At 38.4% G+C, this 19640-nt stretch overlaps 1 protein-coding gene across 1 annotated transcript; it reads left to right on the plus strand.

The window, feature by feature from the left end:
• Nucleotides 1-368: 368 nt before the first annotated feature.
• LOC112770010 (histone-lysine N-methyltransferase ATX5) lies at nucleotides 369-4097 on the plus strand. Its single transcript, XM_072225178.1, has 8 exons — nucleotides 369-617; nucleotides 1019-1164; nucleotides 1307-1411; nucleotides 1599-1663; nucleotides 1841-1961; nucleotides 2863-3127; nucleotides 3535-3768; nucleotides 3862-4097. The coding sequence occupies exons 2-6, from the start codon at nucleotides 1114-1116 to the stop codon at nucleotides 3028-3030; spliced, it is 510 nt and encodes a 169-aa protein (XP_072081279.1). The 5' UTR covers nucleotides 369-617; nucleotides 1019-1113; the 3' UTR covers nucleotides 3031-3127; nucleotides 3535-3768; nucleotides 3862-4097.
• Nucleotides 4098-19640: the final 15543 nt, after the last annotated feature.

Here is a 19640-nt window from a genome sequence, read left to right on the forward strand (position 1 = left end):
TTAAGGGTGGCAATTGATTAGAGAAACGGCCACGTTTTAAAACTGCCACGCTTCAAAAGCGTGGCCATAGAGAGCAACAAGGACGTTTTAAAAGCGTGGCAAAAGGGTTTCATTAAGGCCACGCTTGGAAAACGTGGCCATATCCTGTTCCTCTTTTGACACGCTTTAAAAGCGTGGCCAAAAGGTTTTTTTCTGCCACGCTTCAAAAGCGTGGCCGTAGAGAGAAAAAGTTATGTTGTAAAAGCGTGGCGAGAGGGTCCCCAACCCATTGACACCAACCCGGCCCCCAACCCGGCTCGCAACCCGGCCCCCAACCCGGTCCCCAACCCGTTAGACACTAACCCTAATCTTCTTTTCCCTTCGAAAACACACTCGCCTACTGGAAGAGCTCCTATTCCCTTCGTCCTTCGCCCTTCGCCTTCGTCACTGTTCGCCCTTCGCCCTTCGCCCTTCGCCTTCGTCACTGTTCGCCTTCTTCTTCATCTTCTTAATCTTCATCTTCTTCTTCATACTCTTCATACTCTTCATCTCTCTGTTCACCTTCAAGCTCTACCTAACATGGGCGACGACAAGGTATCCCCAATGGTCTCTTCTCCTCCAAGCCCTCCGATTCCAAAGTTCTGATCTCTTCACCAAGCGCTTCTATTTTTTTATTTTCTCGATTTTTTCCGTTGGGGTTACTTTTAGGGCTTTCACTTTCCATTTTCATTTTCCCCTGATTCGTTCCCCTGATTCATGTTCCTTCTTAGTTAATTGATAATGGTCACAATATTAGCGTTGTTTGTGACGTGATTTTTTTCTGGTGCACTCTGTTTTGGTTATGACTTGAGCATTGTTTCAGTTTGGGCTAAAAACGGAAAAAAAAAGTGTGTTTTCTTGCTGGTTTTGGTATTCCTTTTATTCTCACTGTTTTTTCCCTCCTCTCTTTTATGTATTGCTATAAAATTATATTATAGTATCTTGAAGCTTTAGTAAAGTTGTTTTATCCTCACTATGTTAATGTGTTATTATTCCTTAGGTGGTACTCTAAAGCCAATAGATATTGACACATTATGGGTTCATGTCACTTGTGCTTGGTTTCGGCCTGAAGTGGCTTTTGCTAGTGATGAGAAGATGGAGCCTGCTTTGGGTATTCTTAGTATTCCGTCAAGTTCTTTTGTTAAGGTGAGATATCAATACCCAATTTATTTAGAAAACGTAATTGTAAAATGATATAGACTACAGGTTTCCTAAATGGTTTTCATTTGACGTCTCTTGTTCCTTCTTTATGCCTATGTTAATCTAAATTGTGTTTGTTGAATTTCAGATTCGTGTTATTTGTAAGCAAATTCATGGTTCATGCACACAATGTTGCAAGTGTTCTACTTATTTCCATGCCATGTGTGCATCAAGGGCTGGCTACCGAATGGAGGTCGGATCAACTCTGGTTTTTATTTTTTATTTATTATTTCGGGCTTCCATTTGCGAATTATTGTTAACCTCTTACAATTTGAATTTCAGTGTTATGCATCATGACTAATGTTTAGTTGACATGTTGCATTTTCTTATAGATAATTTAGAGACTTTTTTTTTCTCTAAATTTTCCTGCTTAAATGCAGTTGCACATTTCGGAGAAAAATGATAAACAGACAACAAAAATGGTTTTCTATTGTGCTTATCACAGGTATAGAATCTTCAATTACAACAAAAGAGACAATACTTTCTTCTTTGTCCCTTTATACGGTTTCCTTTTCAGAGTTTGCTTTTGCCACAATTTTTACTCTTTTTTGAATTCCTCAAGTATGAATTTAAGATTCATTTAAATGTTACTGTCAGCTTTTTATTTTAATATTACTTGCAGGGCTCCCAATCCAGACAATGTTTTGATTATGCAAATCCTCCTTGGGGTCATTTCAACTAAAAGTCTTCTACAAACAAAGAAAAAAAGGGGTTCCAGGCTAATTTCCTCTAGAAGAACAAAGGTAGAAGAAACCCGTCAAGCAGATGATAGTGCTTATTATTAGTGCTCTTTTTTGTCATCCAATTTATTAATGTTAGTGTGTGTGTATGTGGCTTTTCAATCCCATCATCATTCAATTATTCAAGATGATGCACATAAATTCTCAAAGGCTCTTATTCCTACTTCTCTTTTCTGGGTTTCTCTTATCTTCTTTCTGCTTTTGCTGTACCTGCAACCAGTAAGAAAGGCCTTCAAAGTTGTTAATGAATATTATTGTATCTGTTCTATTTTATTATCAGTTATTATAGCAATTGGATATATCATGGAATTAATATATTTAGAGTGACAAAAAATTAAAAGAGAATGGAATTAATATATTTAATATGATGAATAATTAGGGATTAATTTGATTTAATTTGTGTGATTTAAGGATCCAGAATTTGGATGGTGAAGAATCTGAAGATGCATCACTTCTAATTTCTTTAGCTAAGGCATAACTTGTTTAATATTGTTGGTTGGTTGGTTTTGTTTATGTCCATTTAAGCGTTAAAATTCTGCATTTGAACATGATCTTTTATTATCATTTATTGCCCCTTGGAACTTTTCCTGTGTTTGTTTTGCAACCATGCATGTTTCTTTTGTCCCTTGTATAAAGATAAATGGTTGTTGGTGTTCAAAGTTGGAGTGTGAGATTATGTTAGGTCTTTGTTTTGTTTCTATTCCCTTTTTCATGTTCACATCTCCTATTATTGTGGGCTCTCATGTTTTTTTGGTTCTCTTCCTATTATTTGGTTGGTATCTTTAGTCTTTAATAATAACAATAATAATATTATTGTAGTAATTAGTCTCTTATATGCTACTGTATGTCATTTTCTTGTGTTCTCAGTGGAGTGTGTATTTTATTTCCACTTTGTTTTGGTTAGATTATGAAGAGCTTGGGCACGATGGTAACAGAACAGTTGCTAATGGTGTTGACAAGGAAGGGCCAGTGCTTTCAAAGCTTGGTTCAAGTTCCACAGCTGAGCTTCACCCTAAAAATGGAGCTCAAGGTGAGTCCAAACCAACCAACATGCCACCTACTAGTGTTATGACAAGACTCATCTTGATCATGGTTTGGAGGAAGCTGATTAGGAATCCCAACACTTACTCTAGCCTAATTGGCCTCACATGGTCTTTGATCTCATTCAAGTATGCAATCTTTACTCATTTTAATTGTTGTTATACTTAACTAATGTTTTAATCTTAGACTTAGGAATTGTTAACTTTCTTAGGAATTGTTTCTTAATCCCAATACTTACTCTAGCTGTTATTTGCACATTGCTCATGCATTTTGACCTGCTTTCTTCTCTTTATTTGCACACCCTATTTATATTGGTGTGTTAAATAAATAAAAATAAAAACATGGTGTTAAATAAATCCTATGTGAACTAAGCTTTCTTACCAAACCTCATTTAGCTGCTTCCTAGTTCTTTTTAAGTGGCCAGTGATTCAAATCCTACCTTTTGTAGTTTATTGCTTTTTGTTTCAGGAGTCCTTCAAAGTTCAAAGACTTGTTCTTTGATTGATTTGATTAGTCTCTGAAAATGAAACTGCAGGGTCACACATTGCTGCAAAGAGCAGCACTAACTACTTTTCCTTTCAATTTCACCTCTAATGGCACCACCATAACCCTAACTCTCTTGATCTTTTGATGCCACCAAAGTCTTCCTCATAAACACCTCAGATTCATTCCCACTTACACCAACACGGGACCCTCACCACGTGTTGATATCAATAACAACCAGTTACAACAAGAAGAGCAAGATGATCTAGAGGTCCACGTTGAGAAGGTAATATAATCAATAAAGTTAGTTTTCATGATCTTTATCTGACTTAGCATAATTGCTTTCTAATTTATTAGTGATGAAACTTTTAATTTGCAGATTATATATTGATGCCGCTTCTTGGCTACTTTTGGAGTCTTTGGTTATTTAATTGTGGAAATTAATCGTGAATCGGGTGACGACATTTTGTACTATTTAAAGAATTTTATTTTTGTTGTTAGTTGGTAGAGGACAAGCATAGAATTTATTATATATAACGTGACTTGTAATTTTGAACTCTTAAATTCCTTCCGTTCTTTTATCCATATAAAAAGAGTTCTCTAGTGTTTTCTTTCTCCGTGGGACATATATATGGAGATGATGCTTTGGCCATTTGATTATTGCTATTGTACTCTGGTTGAGAAATAAGAATTTTGAACTCGAGATACATTATGTATGAGTATTAATGTATAAAATAATTATAGTATAAATTATGTCACTAATTACTATTTGATTTGTCTTGTAATAAAAATTACATTATATTTATAGGTTTTGGTAATAAAAAAGGACTAAAAATTTATATTGTGCAGTGATAAAGGAAAAATTAGAAAAAAAAGTTTTTTTTTTTTAAATTTGATAAGGCTATTGCCACGCTTTTAAAGCATGGCCGTATCTCTAGCTATGGCTACGCTTTTAAACCGTGACAGTATCTCTTGCTATTGCCACACTTTTAAAGCGTGGCCGTATTTTGCTACTGTCACACTTTAAAAACGTGGCCCTATCTCACACATATGGCCATGTTTTTTAAGCGTGGCAATCCACAAAAGCGTGGCAAAAAATAAAGCATGGCGGTAGGTCACCAAAAGCGTGGTGATAGAGCAACCGCCACCCTTTCAAAAGCGTGGTTGTAGCTCAAAAAGCGTGGCGAAAAGCTATCGCCACGCTTTTTTCAACTTTTTGCCACGCTTTAAAAGCGTGGCAATAGAGCTGTTTTCTTGTAGTGTTGTTATCAGTGATATGAAATAATAATACTTGTTATTAGTGACAGACCAGAAAAATTTTATAGTTGGGCTAAAATTTTAAAATTTTGTGGGAGTAAATGTCTCCTCTTTATTGCATGTGGGTTCGTCCCTGGCAACACTTGCTTAAGCGGACGACTAAGCTGTTTACTCGACCAACTCAAATTGGTGTAGATATATTTAAAAATTCAAATTAGAACTATTTATACATATTGATAAAAATTAGAAATATACACACAATTATTTATTATAGTATTTAAAATAATAAAAAGATAATTTCACACACAGTATAATATTCAAAATAATAAAAATAATAATTTATAATAGCTTTCTTTTTATTTTTAACATGACAGTATTATTTTTCTATATATGTTCTTAAATAATTATTTTATTTTTTATTATCTCATATTTAACTATTAAGTATACTTATTATAGTTTTTATGGTATAAATAAAATTTTTAACCAAAATTATTACTATAATTAAGACTATTTTAATAATGAATATTAATATAATATATTAATATGTAGATAATCTATTTTTTATCATAATTTTTTAAAAAATTACTAATAATTTAAGCTGTATTTAATTACAAAACTAAGTTTCAATTTAATTATTAACTAATTAACTAATATAATGAAACTTATCACTATTTTTTGAGTTTATTTATTGATTTATTTATTTATTTTTTATTATTATACTAATACAAACTTAATAATATAATTATTATTATAGGTTAAGTTTAACAAAAAAAAAAAATCAGCATAAAACACAAGAAAATCATTTATATTTTATTTTAGGACAAACATAATATAATAAGGGACAAATATATATAAGTATTAGTATTTTTTTTAAAACTTTGTGGGGGCAAATACCCCCTATTTGTTGCATGTGGCGTCCTTGATCGTTATTAGTACTTATAATAATGATAACAATCATAAATATTATTAGTTGGGCAAAACACTTTAATAAACCAAACAAAAATAAAAATTATGTATATCCCCCAAATGAATTTTGTAAGATTTCGAATTTTTTATAAAATTAAATAATAAATTTGTTTATGATTTATTATATTTAATTAAGATTATATTTTAAAAAATTATATATAAATTAAGCAATTTTTTATTTATGATTTAAAATTTTAGTAATTGAATAATAATAAGAATTTTATATGCTTTAAGTTGAATAATTAGATTTTTAACTTTATTTCACGATTACAAAGGAAATTGATTTTTATTATCGCTAATTATTGAATTTGAGTATTTATTTAAAAATAAATTTTAAGTTAATAATTAAATAGTATTTTTATAGATATTATTATTATTGAATTAAATTTGGTTTTAAATTATTACTCTACCCTCTTAATTTTATTGAAATTATCGAATTATCCTAAAATTCGATTACACAAAAAACCCTAATTGAGACAATAATCCGTAATTCCTTCTAATCTAATTCTAGGCACCCTTGTTTTCCCTTTCTAACAAAACATACGGCAGCAACAGTAAAAAACAACGAAAGAAAGAAATGGTGAGGGCAGATAGGAAGAGATCTGAAGAAAATAGGGAGATCGGGAAGAAGGGGGACCGCGTGCAGTCGTCACTGCCGCGCTGCTGCTCTGTCGCCGTCACGCCGCACCACCATCGCAGGAGAGAACCGAGGGGAGAGAGAGAGAGAGAGAGAGAGAGAGAGAGAGAGAGAGAGAGAGAGAGAGGGAGGGAGGGAGGGAGCTTCTGCCATCTGCACTGTCGGGAGGGAGTCGCCGTCAGCTTCGCGCCGAACTCCTCACGAACCGTCGCCGTCCATGAAGCCGCTAAGAGCTGTCACGTCGCTTGCACCACCGCACCCTGTCCGTATTGCCGTCGCCGATTGGTGGAGGGAGAGGACGCGTGAGGAAGAGAGGGACGTGGCAGTCTCGTCGACGTCAGATCCTTCACCGCCATGCCTTTGCCCCATCGCCAATCTGTCTTGCTGATGGAGATCCTGTTGTCGAGCTGCCGCATAACCACTACCGCCATTGGTTTTCCTGGGAAGAGGAGCACGAATGGGAGTGAGAGAACATGTAGGTTACTGTCGCGGGTGTCGCTGCCAAAGGAGGAGGAAGCCTCGCCGTTGCTCTGACCGCTGAGAAACGCTGCTGGAGTAAGCTGTTGGAACTGCAGTTACTCTGTTCCTTGGTTTTTCTCGGAGTACAGCAAGCTATCTTGCTTTGAAAACCTCTTTTATCGCTTTTCCGTTATATATTAGTGAGGTTTCTACGGCTTTTTTGCTACAGGGTTGAATTATAGCGATTGTATGTTGTGTTTAACGTTGTCGATGTCGCGGCAAAGATGAAATGGAGTTGCTTTTGCTGCAGACCGAGAGAAAAAGATGTTTTACGCATTTTATCGCTTTTGAGTTTGGCTTGTCGAGGTAGGGGTTTTTCTTAAAATTTATTTAATATTACAGAATTGTTATAAATAAATATTGGTATGAAAATATACTCCTGTGATTATGTTTGTCTTGTGGATATGGTTGTTTGTCGGGCTGAATTACTTATTGCCTGATTGCTTGAGTGGTGTGTGGTTGTTGATAAAAATTTGATTTGTAAAGTCATCTGGTTGAATATTGTAAAACCCTAATTAGCCTAAGATTTACCACGCGTCGTAAAGCAAAGGATAATAAGAGATTACGACAATTCTAATCTCGTATATATAATATATATAGAAAGGATTAATAAAGTCTAGAAGCCCAATGAAGGATATAGCTCAAAAACTGGATTTAAAAGCGCAAAACGTACTAGCGAAGCGTCTAACTTAAAGCACAAGCAACAGATAAGATATATCAAAATAGAATAGTATAATATCATAAGAACCTAGCCACGACTCGCAGAGTTTAAGCCGGCTAGTCATATATACAGATAAATAGAAACCTGACAGTAAAAACAGCTTATACAATTTTGTTCTCTCAAATACAAGCCTCTAGGCAAAACAAAATACAAAAATGAGAGTCATATACAAAATAAGCCAAAAAGACTCAAAAAGATATCTGGATCCTACGCTTCTGTCACCAACCAAACAACTCACCGAGGTGGGTTGCGACCTGCATCTGAAAAACACAATAGAAATATGGTATGAGAATCGAAGGTTCTCAATATGGTAACAGTGCCCAGTGATGTAGGATATAAGACCCCGGGACGCCAAAGGCAATCCTAAGCTCCATATCCATCACAGATTCAAACTTAAGGTATACTAAAACAGTCAAGCATAATATAAACCTTAACATAAATAAACCGGGTAATCTATCTTAGGGGATTTCTATTCTAACCAACACCACTGTCCCAAAGCCTTCACCAACCGATCCTCCATGCGATCCCCTCGCCACCGCCTTCCGAACCTCCTCAATCCCAGTAGAAATCACAATTATATACAAGGCAAGTAAATCACAAATAGAAGCATATAAGGCAAGTAACTCAAGTAGCAATTAGACATGTTATACAAGTAGGCAAACCATTTCAAGTAGTCAAAGCATACAAACAGATAGAAAATGCATATGATGAATGCTTGCCCTATTGGCTGTGATATCACATTGTCGGTTCAACTGCCAACCCGACACATCTCCATGGAAATGTCGCCCTTCGGAATCATCAATGGGAACCCCTGAGATATATTGCCCGGATCACTGTCCAGGGTTTTGCGCCTGCACGTTCTATTGTTCCGAAGGGATGCGAGCGGGATACTCTTGCCTTAGACCTCACATCTCAACGTAAGCGGGATTAACCACCGTCCTTACGCCACCATCGCAACCTCAACAGGCAGGATTAACCACCGTCCCTGCCGACGCATAGCGTCTTATAATCACAGTACAAATCAGTATTTCAGTGGTTTTCAGAAAACATTTTCAATATACATGGATCCATCATCCCATTCAGAGTCCTCGACTCATCTCAACCACTGTCAATTCACATTTCAGTTTCTAGACATCAACAATTCATCATTCTTCAACTCATATATTAATCATCCTTCACATGACGTCAAACCATCCTCAGTACACCCAAAACCTACTCCTCCATTTTCTAATTTTTTCCAAATAATTATTCTTTAAAACCCTTAGATTCTTCCCCATGTTTTAAATATCCAAAACTAGGCCCAAGTGTCTTAAAATGGTGTTATAGAAGCTTACAACCTTGTTGGGAAGGTAGAATAGTTGAAAACAAAGGAAAATTTGAGAAACATGGCGTGTGCATCTGCACAAGGGTGTGCGCGCGCACGCTCTGGAGAGTTTTAAAACGTGTGCGTACGCACATGTGTCAAAATTTACAAAGTTTGTTCACTCGCACAACCTGTGTCAGTGCCCCTAACAGACAAGCCTCCCCAATTAGTGCGTGCGCACAGGTGCGTCCGTACGCACAGGTTGCAATTCTTCATTGGTATGTGCGCGCACAAGCTGTGCTAGCTCTGCAACTAGACTGCCTGGATTTGCGTGTGCACAAATCAAAATTTTTGCGGGGGTGTGTGTGCGCACACGGTTGTGCGTGTGCACATACCAGAAAACACAAAATTCTGCAACTCTGCAGAATTTCAGATTTTTAACACCAACTTTAAATGATCATAACTTCCTCTACAAAACCCATATTTTACAAATTTTATCAAATTCAAGGGTTTTCAATAAGCTCTAATTTCAAATAAATTCTAATCAATTTTGAAAAATGAGGCAAAAGTTATGATCGAACAAAGTTCACCAAAAACCCTCTTTTACCCAAGTTCACAATTTCCACAATTTCTTGCCATACACATTCCAAACCATACCAAACCATTCAAAACTCCATTTTTTTTATCAAAATTAGTCTTTTGTGTCCTAATATACCAACATTATCACATTTCTCTTCACATTTCACTATTCTCAATCTCAACATTAATTATATAACACTTATCATCCAACCACATTCAAATTTACCATTTCATCAACCTCAACCTCACATCTATCACAATAAACCAACATTCTAATCCATACAATCATTCAACATCATAATATCACTATAAATCATCATAATTGAACCCAACATTCATCAACTCATCATAAACCATCATTCATCAATGTTTAACACACCAACAATCATTTTATTTCAAACCTATCCTATGGGTCACTAGCCTAAGTGTCCATGAATATTATATACTACATAGAGGAAACCGAAACCATACCTTGGCCGATTCCCTATATGCACCAAACCCAAAATGAGCACAAGCAAGCTCTCAACTCCAAACCGAGCTTTCAATTCCACTTCAACAAGCACCAATATGTTCTAATAGCTCCCAAACTCACAATAATCAAGCTATATACATATAAATCACCACAAATCAACCTAGGGTTCAACATGAACATAATCTCACAAAGGTTCAAGAACTCTTACCTTTCTCAATAGCTTTGGAGGCCGAAACCCAATGCTAAGCAAGGATTAGAGTGAACCTAAACATAAAAAATCACAAAAACTCACTTAACCCAAAGCCCTAATAAACCCAAAATTTTGAAGAGATAAACTGAGAGGGATTCAAGATTTTCTTACCAGTTTCTTATATGGATTTTGTAGAGCTCTTCACAAGGAACGCGTAGCTGCTGACGGCACGTAAATCGGAGTATCGTAGCTCGAGATATCACGAAGAGAATAGAGGTGTGAATAGTGTTCTCTTCTTCCTCTCCTTCCCTCTTTCAAATCTAATGTGTGTGTGTGTTTATGAGGTGAGGGTTCATTAATGAACCCTTATATATGTTGGACTTGGGCCCAACTTGGGTCCGGTCCAACCTGTTAGTATTTTTAGCCCGTTTGGCCCAACTTCGGGCCAAACCTTTTAAAATTAACACCCGATTTTCCATTTCTAATGTTTTTCTAAGGTTTTTGACTATTTCCACTTTTTCTTGCGTAGCACCAGGCAGACTTGAACCGGTTTAACCGGTTCAACTGTCAGTTTACGGTTTTTCACGGTTTTTTTTGTAGAAAACACATTTTCTGACTCAGAAAGACCTACTGAGTCCAAAAATCACCTTTAAATCCTCAAATTCTCACTCTAACTTTGTGGAGTCTAATCTGGGCAATATAATCACTTAATTAACCGGTTGATTAGTTGCAGTTCTTACATTTACCCCGCCAAATAAGAAATTTTTCCCTCAAAATTTGGATTACCTGAGAAAAGTTCGGGATAATCCTTTCGCATCTCAGACTCCAGTTCCCAAGTGTGTTCTTCAACTCCAGCTCTTTTCCAAGCAACCTTAACCAATGTAACTTCTTTTCCTCTCAGCTTCTTCACACTGGTGTCATCAATTCTCACTGGTGTCACTTGGAATGTTAAGTTCTCCTTCAACTCAACCGACTCAGGATCCAACACATGAGCCGCATCCGACGTGTATTTACAGAGTTGTGACACGTGAAATACGTCATGAAAGTTAAACAAATGAGGTGGCAAGGCTACTTGATACGCCACGTCCGAATCTCTTCAGAATCTCAAACGGTCCTATATATCTTGGATTCAACTTCTTGGTTCTGGTTGCTCTTCCAATCCCAGTTGTCGGTGTAACCCTGAGGAATACGTGCTCTCCCACTTCAAACTCTAATGGTTTCCTTATCCGATCTGCATAACTCTTCTGTCGACTCTGAGCAGTTAGAATTCTTGCACAAATCTTCTTAATGTTCTTAGTAGTCTCTGCTATCAAATCAGGACCCAAAACACTTGTTTTACCGGATTCATACCAATAAAGTGGTGATTGGCACTTCCATCCATACAAGGCCTCATACGGAGCCATCCCTATGCTCGCATGAAAGCTATTGTTGTACGCAAACTTCACCAATGGCATGTAATGATCCCAACTTCTGGTTTGATCCAAAACACATGCTCTCAGCATATCTTCCAACGTCTGAATAGTCCTTTATGACTGTCTATCCGTCTGTGGATGATAGGCAATACTGAGACATAGCTTCGTACTGAAGGCTCTTTGGAAAGCTCCCCAAAACCTTGATGTGAATCGGGGATCACGGTCCGACACTATGCTCGACGGCACACCATGCAACTTTACTATATCCTTTATATACAGCCTTGCTAACTCCTCCATAGAACAGTTCACTCGGATAGGCAGAAAGTGAGCGGATTTGGTTAAGCGATCCACGACCACCCAAATCCCATCAAATCTCGACCTAGTCCTCGGTAAACCGGTCAGTAATTCATCATAATTTCTTTCCACTTCCACTGTGGAATCTCAAGTGGCTGTAACATTCCTTACGATTTCTGATGCTCTATCTTCACCTTCTGGCAAGTTAAACACTTGGATACCACTGTTGCTACATCACCTTTCATCCCAGGCCACCAGAACATCTTCTTCAAGTCATAATACATCTTCGTGCTTCCATGATGAACAGAAAACCCACTGTTGTGAGCTTCCGACAACAAATCCTGTCTCAAACTTTCGACATTCGGTATGAAAATCCTCCCCTTATACCTCCACAATCCTTCACCATCCTTAGTAAATTCTTCAGGCCTCTTTATCACCAACTGGTTAAAACAATTGCTGAAGCTTCTGCTCATCTTGCTGAGCCCTTTATATCTCTGATTTAAACGTGCTTGAGATCTGTAACCGGTTCAAACAAGCTCTTCCGGCAACTTCACCAATATACAGCTTAAGATCCACAAACTTATCCACTAACTCTTCTTCCTTGATTCTCATCCAAGCAATTGTTAAAGATTTCCAACTCAATACGTCTGCTATCACATTCGCCTTTTTGAGATGATAACTCTGCTCAAAATCATAATCTTTTAGCAACTCCATCCACCTTCTCTGACGCTGGTGCATGAATTGTGAATCACACTTTTCACAATGCGTACCACTAACCAGCAAGTGCACTGGGTCGTCCAAGTAATACCTTACGTGAGTAAGGGTCGAATCCCACGGAGATTGTTGGTTTGAAACAATCTCTGGTTATCTTGTAAATCTCAGTTAGGAGGTTAATTATAATTATCAGTTGACTTGCAAATGAACAAGGGAACATAAAATAAATACTTGGTATGCAGTAAAGGAGAATATGTTGGAGTTTTGGAGATGCTTTATCTTCTGAATCTCAGCTTTCTCCCTGTCTTCTTCTTCACGCACGCAAGGTTCCTCCTATGGCAAGCTGTGTGTTGGTGGATCACCGTTGTCAATGGTTACCATCCGTCCTCTCAGTGAAAAAGGTCCAGGTGCGCTGTCACCACACGGCTAATCATCTGTCGGTTCTCGATCATGTCAGAATAGGATCCATTGATCCTTTTGCATCTGTCACTACGCCCAACACTCGCGTGTTTGAGGCTCGTCATAGTCATTCAATCCCTGAATCCTACTCGGAATACCACAGACAAGGTTTAGACTTTCCAGATTCTCAAGAATGCTGCCAATGGATTCTAGCTTATACCACGAAGATTCTGATTAAGGAATCCAGGAGATACTCATTCAATCGAAAGTAGAACGGAGGTAGTTGTCAGGCACGCATTCATAGGTTGAGAATGGTGATGACTGTCACGGATCATCACATCCATCATATTGAAGTGCGAATGAACATCTTAGATAGGAACAAGCGTGTTTGAATAGAAAACAGAAATAGTTGCATTAATTCATCGAAACACAGCAGAGCTCCTCACCCCCAACAATGGAGTTTAGAGACTCATGCCGTCAGAGATTACAAAGTTCAGATCTAAAATATCATGAGATGCAAAATAATTCTCTAAAAATTGTTTAAATACTAAACTAGTAATCTAGGTTTACAGAAAATGAGTAAACTATGATAGATAGTGCAGAAATCCACTACTGGGGCCCACTTGGTGTGTGCTGGGGCTGAGACTTAAGCTTCTCACGTGCCTGGGCTGTTTTGGGCGTTCAACGCCAGGTTGTAACCTGTTTCTGGCGTTGAACTCCAACTTGTAACTTGTTTCTGGCGCTGGACGCCAGACTGCAACATGGAACTGGCGTTGAACGCCAGTTTACGTCGTCTATCCTTGAGCAAAGTATGGACTATTATATATTACTGGAAAGCCCTGGATGTCTACTTTCCAACGCAATTGAGACCGCACCATATGGAGTTCTGTAGCTCCAAAAAATCCACTTTGAGTGCAGGAAGGTCAGAATCCAACAGCATCAGCAGTCCTTTTTCAGCCTGAATCAGATTTTTGCTCAGCTTCCTCAATTTCAGTCAGAAAATACCTGAAATCACAGAAAAACACACAAACTCATAGTAAAGTCCAGAAATGTGATTTTTAATTAAAAAACTAATAAAAATATACTAAAAACCAACTAAATCATACTAAAAACTAAGTAAAAACAATGCCAAAAAGCGTATAAATTATCCGCTCATCACAACACCAAACTTAAATTGTTGCTTGTCCCCAAGCAACTAAAAACAAAGTAGGATAAAAAAAGAGAATATACAATGAATTCCAAAAACACCTATGAAGATCAGTGTTAATTAGATGAGCGGGGCTATTAGCTTTTTGCTTCTGAACAGTTTTGGTATCTCACTTTATCCTTTGAAGTTCAGAATGATTGGCATCTATAGGAACTCAGAATTTAGATAGTGTTATTGATTCTTCTAGTTCAGTATGTTGATTCTTGAACACAGCTACTTTATGAGTCTTGGCCGTGGCCCTAAGCACTCTGTTTTCCAGTATTACCACCGGATACATACATGCCACAGACACATAACTGGGTGAACCTTTTCAGATTGTGACTCAGCTTTGCTAAAGTCCCCAATTAAAGGTGTCCAGGGTTCTTAAGCACACTCTATTTTTTTTTGCTTTGGACCTCAACTTTAACCGATCAGTCTCAAGTTTTCACTTGACACCTTCACGCCACAAGCCCATGGTTAAGGACAGCTTGGTTTAGCCGCTAAGGCTAGGATTTTATTCCTTTAGGCCCTCCTATCCACTGATGCTCAAAGTCTTGGATCCTTTTTATTACCCTTGCCTTTTGGTTTTAAGGGCTATTGGCTTTTTTTTCCTTGCCTTTTGGTTTAAAGAGCTTTTGGCTTTTTCTGCTTGCTTTTTTTTTTTGCTTTTTTTTTCTGCAAGCTTTGTTCTTCACTGCTTTTTCTTGCTTCAAGAATCATTTTTATGATTTTTCAGATTATCAAATAACATTTCTCCTTTTTCATCATTCTTTCAAGAGCCAACAATTTTAACATTCATAAACAACAAATTCAAAAGAAATATGCACTATTCAAGCATTCATTCAGAAAACAAAAAGTATTGCCACCACATCAAAATAATTAAACTATTTTAAAATTCAAAATTCATGTACTTCTTTTTCTTTTTCAGAAAACAATTTTCATTTAAGAAAGGTGATGGATTCATAGGACATTCATATCTTTAAGACATAGACACTTAGATACTAGTGATCATATAGTAAAGACACAAACATAATTAAACATGAAGCATAGTAAACGAAAAACAGGAAAATAAGAACAAGGAGATTAAGGAATGGGCCACCTTAATGAGGGTGGCGTCTTCCTCTTCTTGAAGAACCAATGGTGCTCTTGAGCTCCTCTATGTTTCTTCCTTGCCTTTGTTGCTCTTTCCTCATAGCTCTTTGATTTGCAGTCAATTGCTCTACCACTGAATTATGGAAAAACAAAAGCAATGCTTTTACCACACCAAACTTAAAAGGTTTGCTCGTCCTCGAGCAAAAGAAGAAAGAAGTGGAGAAGATGGAGGAGATGGAAGTGTGTGAATGGGTGGATTTGGGAGGGAAATGGTTTGAATTTGAATGGTGAGGTAGGTGGGGATCCTATGGGGTCCACAGATCCAGTGGGGTCAAGGATTTAGCATCCCTGCTCCAATTAGGCGTACAAAATGCCCTTACTGTGCAATCCTGGTGTTTAACGCCAGATTGCTACCTGTTTCTGGCGTTAAACCCCCAAATGTAGCCTATTTCTGGCGTTTAACGCCAGACTGATGCTTGTTTCTGGCGTTTAAATGCCAGAATGATCTTCCTCCAGGGTGTGCTATTTTTCATGCTGTTTTTCATTCTGTTTTTGATTTTCCATTTGTTTTTGTGACTTCACATGATCATCAACCTAAAGAAAACATAAAATAGCCATGGAAAATAAATAGATATAATTAAATAACATTGGGTTGCCTCCCAACAAGCGCTTCTTTAATGTCAATAGCTTGACAGTGAGCTCTCATGGAGCCTCACAGATAATCAGAGCAAGGTTGGGACCTCCCAATACCAAACTTAGAGTTTGGTTGTGGCCTCCCAAAACCAAACTTAGAGTTTGACTGTGGGGGCTTTGGTTGACTCTGCAGTGAGAGAAGCTTTTCATGCTTCCTCTCCATGGTTATAGAAGGAGAACCTTGTGTCTTATAGTTTGCAATGTCTTCAAACCACAGAGCTTCCTGAATAGAAAACAATTGCTCATCCGGAAAGGTTTCAGAGATCTCAGTAGGAGGGAGGGATGCTCCTGCTACTGGTTCTATCCGGGACAGGTGATCAGCTACTTGATTCTCTGTTCCTTTTCTGTCTCTTATTTCTATATCAAACTCTTGCAGAAGCAACACCCATCTTATGAGCCTGGGCTTTGAATCCTGCTTTGTGAGTAGATATTTAAGAGCAGCATGGTCAGTGTACACAATCACTTTTGATCCTACTAAGTAGAATCTAAACTTGTCAATGGCATAAACCACTGCAAGTAATTCTTTTTCTGTGGTTGTGTAATTTTTCTGGGCATCATTTAAAACACTGCTAGCATAATAAATGACATGCAGAAGCTTGTTATGCCTCTGTCCCAATACTACACCAATGGTATGGTCACTGGCATCACACATTAGTTCAAAGGGTAATGTCCAGTCTGGTGCAGAAATAACTAGTGCTGTGACCAGCTTAGCTTTCAGGGTCTCAAACGCCTGCAGACACTGTGTCAAACACAAATGGCGTGTCAGCAGCTAGCAGATTGCTCAGAGGTTTTGCAATTTTTGAAATATCTTTTATAAACCTCCTATAGAATCCTGCATGCCCCAGAAAGCTTCTGATTGCCTTAACATTGGCAGGTGGTGGTAATTTTTCAATTACTTCAACTTTAGCTTGATCCATCTCTATTCCCTTGTTTGAAATTTTATGCCCAAGGACAATCCCTTCAGTCACCATAAAGTGACATTTTTCCCAGTTTAAAACTAGGTTGGTCTCTTGGCATCTTTTCAGAACAAGTGCTAAATGGTTAAGGCAGGAGATGAATGAGTCTCCAAATACTGAAAAGTCATCCATGAAGACTTCCAGAAACTTCTCTACCATATCAGAGAAGATAGAGAGCATGCACCTCTGAAAGGTTGCAGGTGCATTACACAGACCAAAAGGCATCCTTCTGTAGGCAAACACTCCAGAAGGACATGTGAGTGCTGTTTTCTCTTGGTCCTGAGGATCTACTGCAATTTGGTTGTAACCTGAATAACCATCCAAAAAGTAGTAATATTCATGACCTGCTAGTCTCTCTAGCATCTGGTCTATGAATGGTAAAGGAAAATGATCCTTCCTGGTGGCTGTATTGAGCCTTCTGTAGTCAATACACATACGCCACCCTGTAACTGTTCTTGTAGGAACCAGTTCATTCTTTTCATTATGAACCACTGTCATTCCTCCCTTCTTAGGGACAACATGGATAGGGCTCACCCAGGGGCTATCGGAAATAGGATAGATAATCCCAGCCTCTAGTAACTTAGTGACCTCTTTTTGCACCACCTCCTTCATGGCGGGATTTAGCCGCCTCTGTCGTTGAACCACTGGCTTAGCATCATCCTCCAATAGGATCTTGTGTATGCATCTGGCTGGACTAATGCCCTTAAGATCACTTATGGACCACCCAAGAGCTGTCTTGTGTGTCCTTAGCACCTGAATTAGTGTTTTCTCTTCCTGTGGCCCTAAAGCAGAGCTTATGATTACAGGAAAAGTGTCACCTTCTCCCAGAAATGCATATTTCAGGGATGGTGGTAGTGGTTTGAGCTCGGGTTTAGGAGGTTTCTCCTTTTTCTGAGGAGTTTTCAGAGGTTCTTTTATTTCCCCTGGTTCCTCCAGATCAGGCTGAACATCTTTAAAAATGTCCTCTAGCTCTGATTCGAGACTCTCAGTCATATGGACCTCTTCCACCAGGGAGTCAATAATATCAACGCCCAGGCAGTCGTCTGATGTGTCTGGATGTTGCATAGCTTTGACAACATTCAACTTAAACTCATCCTTATTGACTCTCAGGTTTATCTCCCCTTTTTGGACGTCAATGAGGGTTCGTCCAGTTGCTAGGAATGGTCTTCCTAGAATGAGAGTTGTACTCTTGTTCTCCTCCATTTCTAGCACTTCAAAGTCAGTAGGGAAGGCAAATGGCCCAACCTTGACAATCATGTCCTCAATTATGCCTGATGGGTATTTAATGGAGCCATCAGCAAGTTGAAGACAGATCCGGGTTGGTTTGACCTCTTCAGTCAAGCCAAGCTTTCTGATAGTGGATGTAGGGATTAGGTTGATGCTTGCCCCAAGATCACATAGAGCTGTCTTGGTGCAGTTACCCTCTAATATGCATGGTATCATAAAGCTCCCGGGATCTTTAAGCTTTTCTGGGAAGCTTTTCAGAATGACTGCACTGCATTCTTCAGTGAGGAGAACTCTTTCAGTTTCTCTCCAATCCTTCTTATGACTCAAGATATCTTTCATGAACTTGGCATAAGAGGGTATTTGCTCAAGTGCCTCTGCAAACGGAATCTTTATTTCAAGAGTCCTAAGATAGTCTGCAAAGCGGGCAAATTGCTTATCCTGCTCCTCTTTGCGGAGTTTTTGAGGATAAAGAATCTTGGCTTTGTATTTCTCAACCTTGGTTGCTGCAGGTTTATTTCCTACAGAGGTAGGTTGAGAAGCCTTCTTGAGAGATTTATTATTAGCACTTGCAGGTGTCTGATCCTTCACTGGCATTTGAAAGCCAGGGTTGGAAGCTGGAGTGGCGTTAGACGCCAACTCCTCATCTGTTCCTGGCGTCTGAACGCCAGAACTGTGCTTCCTTTGGGCGTTCAACGCCAGTTCCTTGCTTGTTTCTGGCGTTGAACGCCAGTCCTGAGCATGGTTTGGGCGTTCAGCGCCAGCCTTCCACCCAATTTCTGGCGTTTTAGCGCCAGAATTATTTTTCCCCGGGCTCTTACTGTCCTCAGATGGAATTTGGATAGTTTGCTCATTTCTTGGCTTCCTGCTGCCTTGAGGTGGGGTATTTAATGTTTTCCCACTGATAAATTGAACTGCTTGGCATTCTTCTGTTATTTGTTTTGACAGCTGCTGCTTTGTTTGCTTTAATTGTTCTTCCATATTTATATTAGCCATCCTTGTCTCTTGTAGTATCTCCTTGAATTTGGCTAACTGTTTTGTTAGAAAATCCAATTGCTGATTGAATTCAGTAGCTTGTTCAGCAGGACTGAGTTCAGTAGTCACTGTTTTAGCCTCTTCTTTCATGGAAGGTTCGCTGCTTAAGTACAGATGCTGATTTCTGGGAACTGTATCAATAAGCTCTTGAGCTTCTTCAATTGTCTTTCTCATGTAGATAGATCCACCAGCTGAGTAGTCTAGAGACATCTGAGCTCTTTCTGTAAGCCCATAATAGAAGATGTCTAGCTGAACCCACTCTGAAAATATCTCAGAGGGGCATTTTCTTAGCATCTCTCTGTATCTCTCCCAGGCATCATAAAGAGATTCATTATCTCCTTGTTTGAAGCCTTGGATGTCCAGCCTTAGCTGTGTCATCCGTTTTGGAGGAAAGTATTGATTCAGGAATTTTTCTGTCAGCTGTTTCCATGTCTTTATGCTAGCCTTAGGTTGGTTATTTAACCACCTCTTAGCTTGGTCTTTTACAGCAAATGGGAACAGTAATAATC

Source organism: Arachis hypogaea, chromosome 18, assembly GCF_003086295.3.
Source record: "Arachis hypogaea cultivar Tifrunner chromosome 18, arahy.Tifrunner.gnm2.J5K5, whole genome shotgun sequence".
Taxonomy (NCBI): Eukaryota; Viridiplantae; Streptophyta; class Magnoliopsida; order Fabales; family Fabaceae; genus Arachis; species Arachis hypogaea.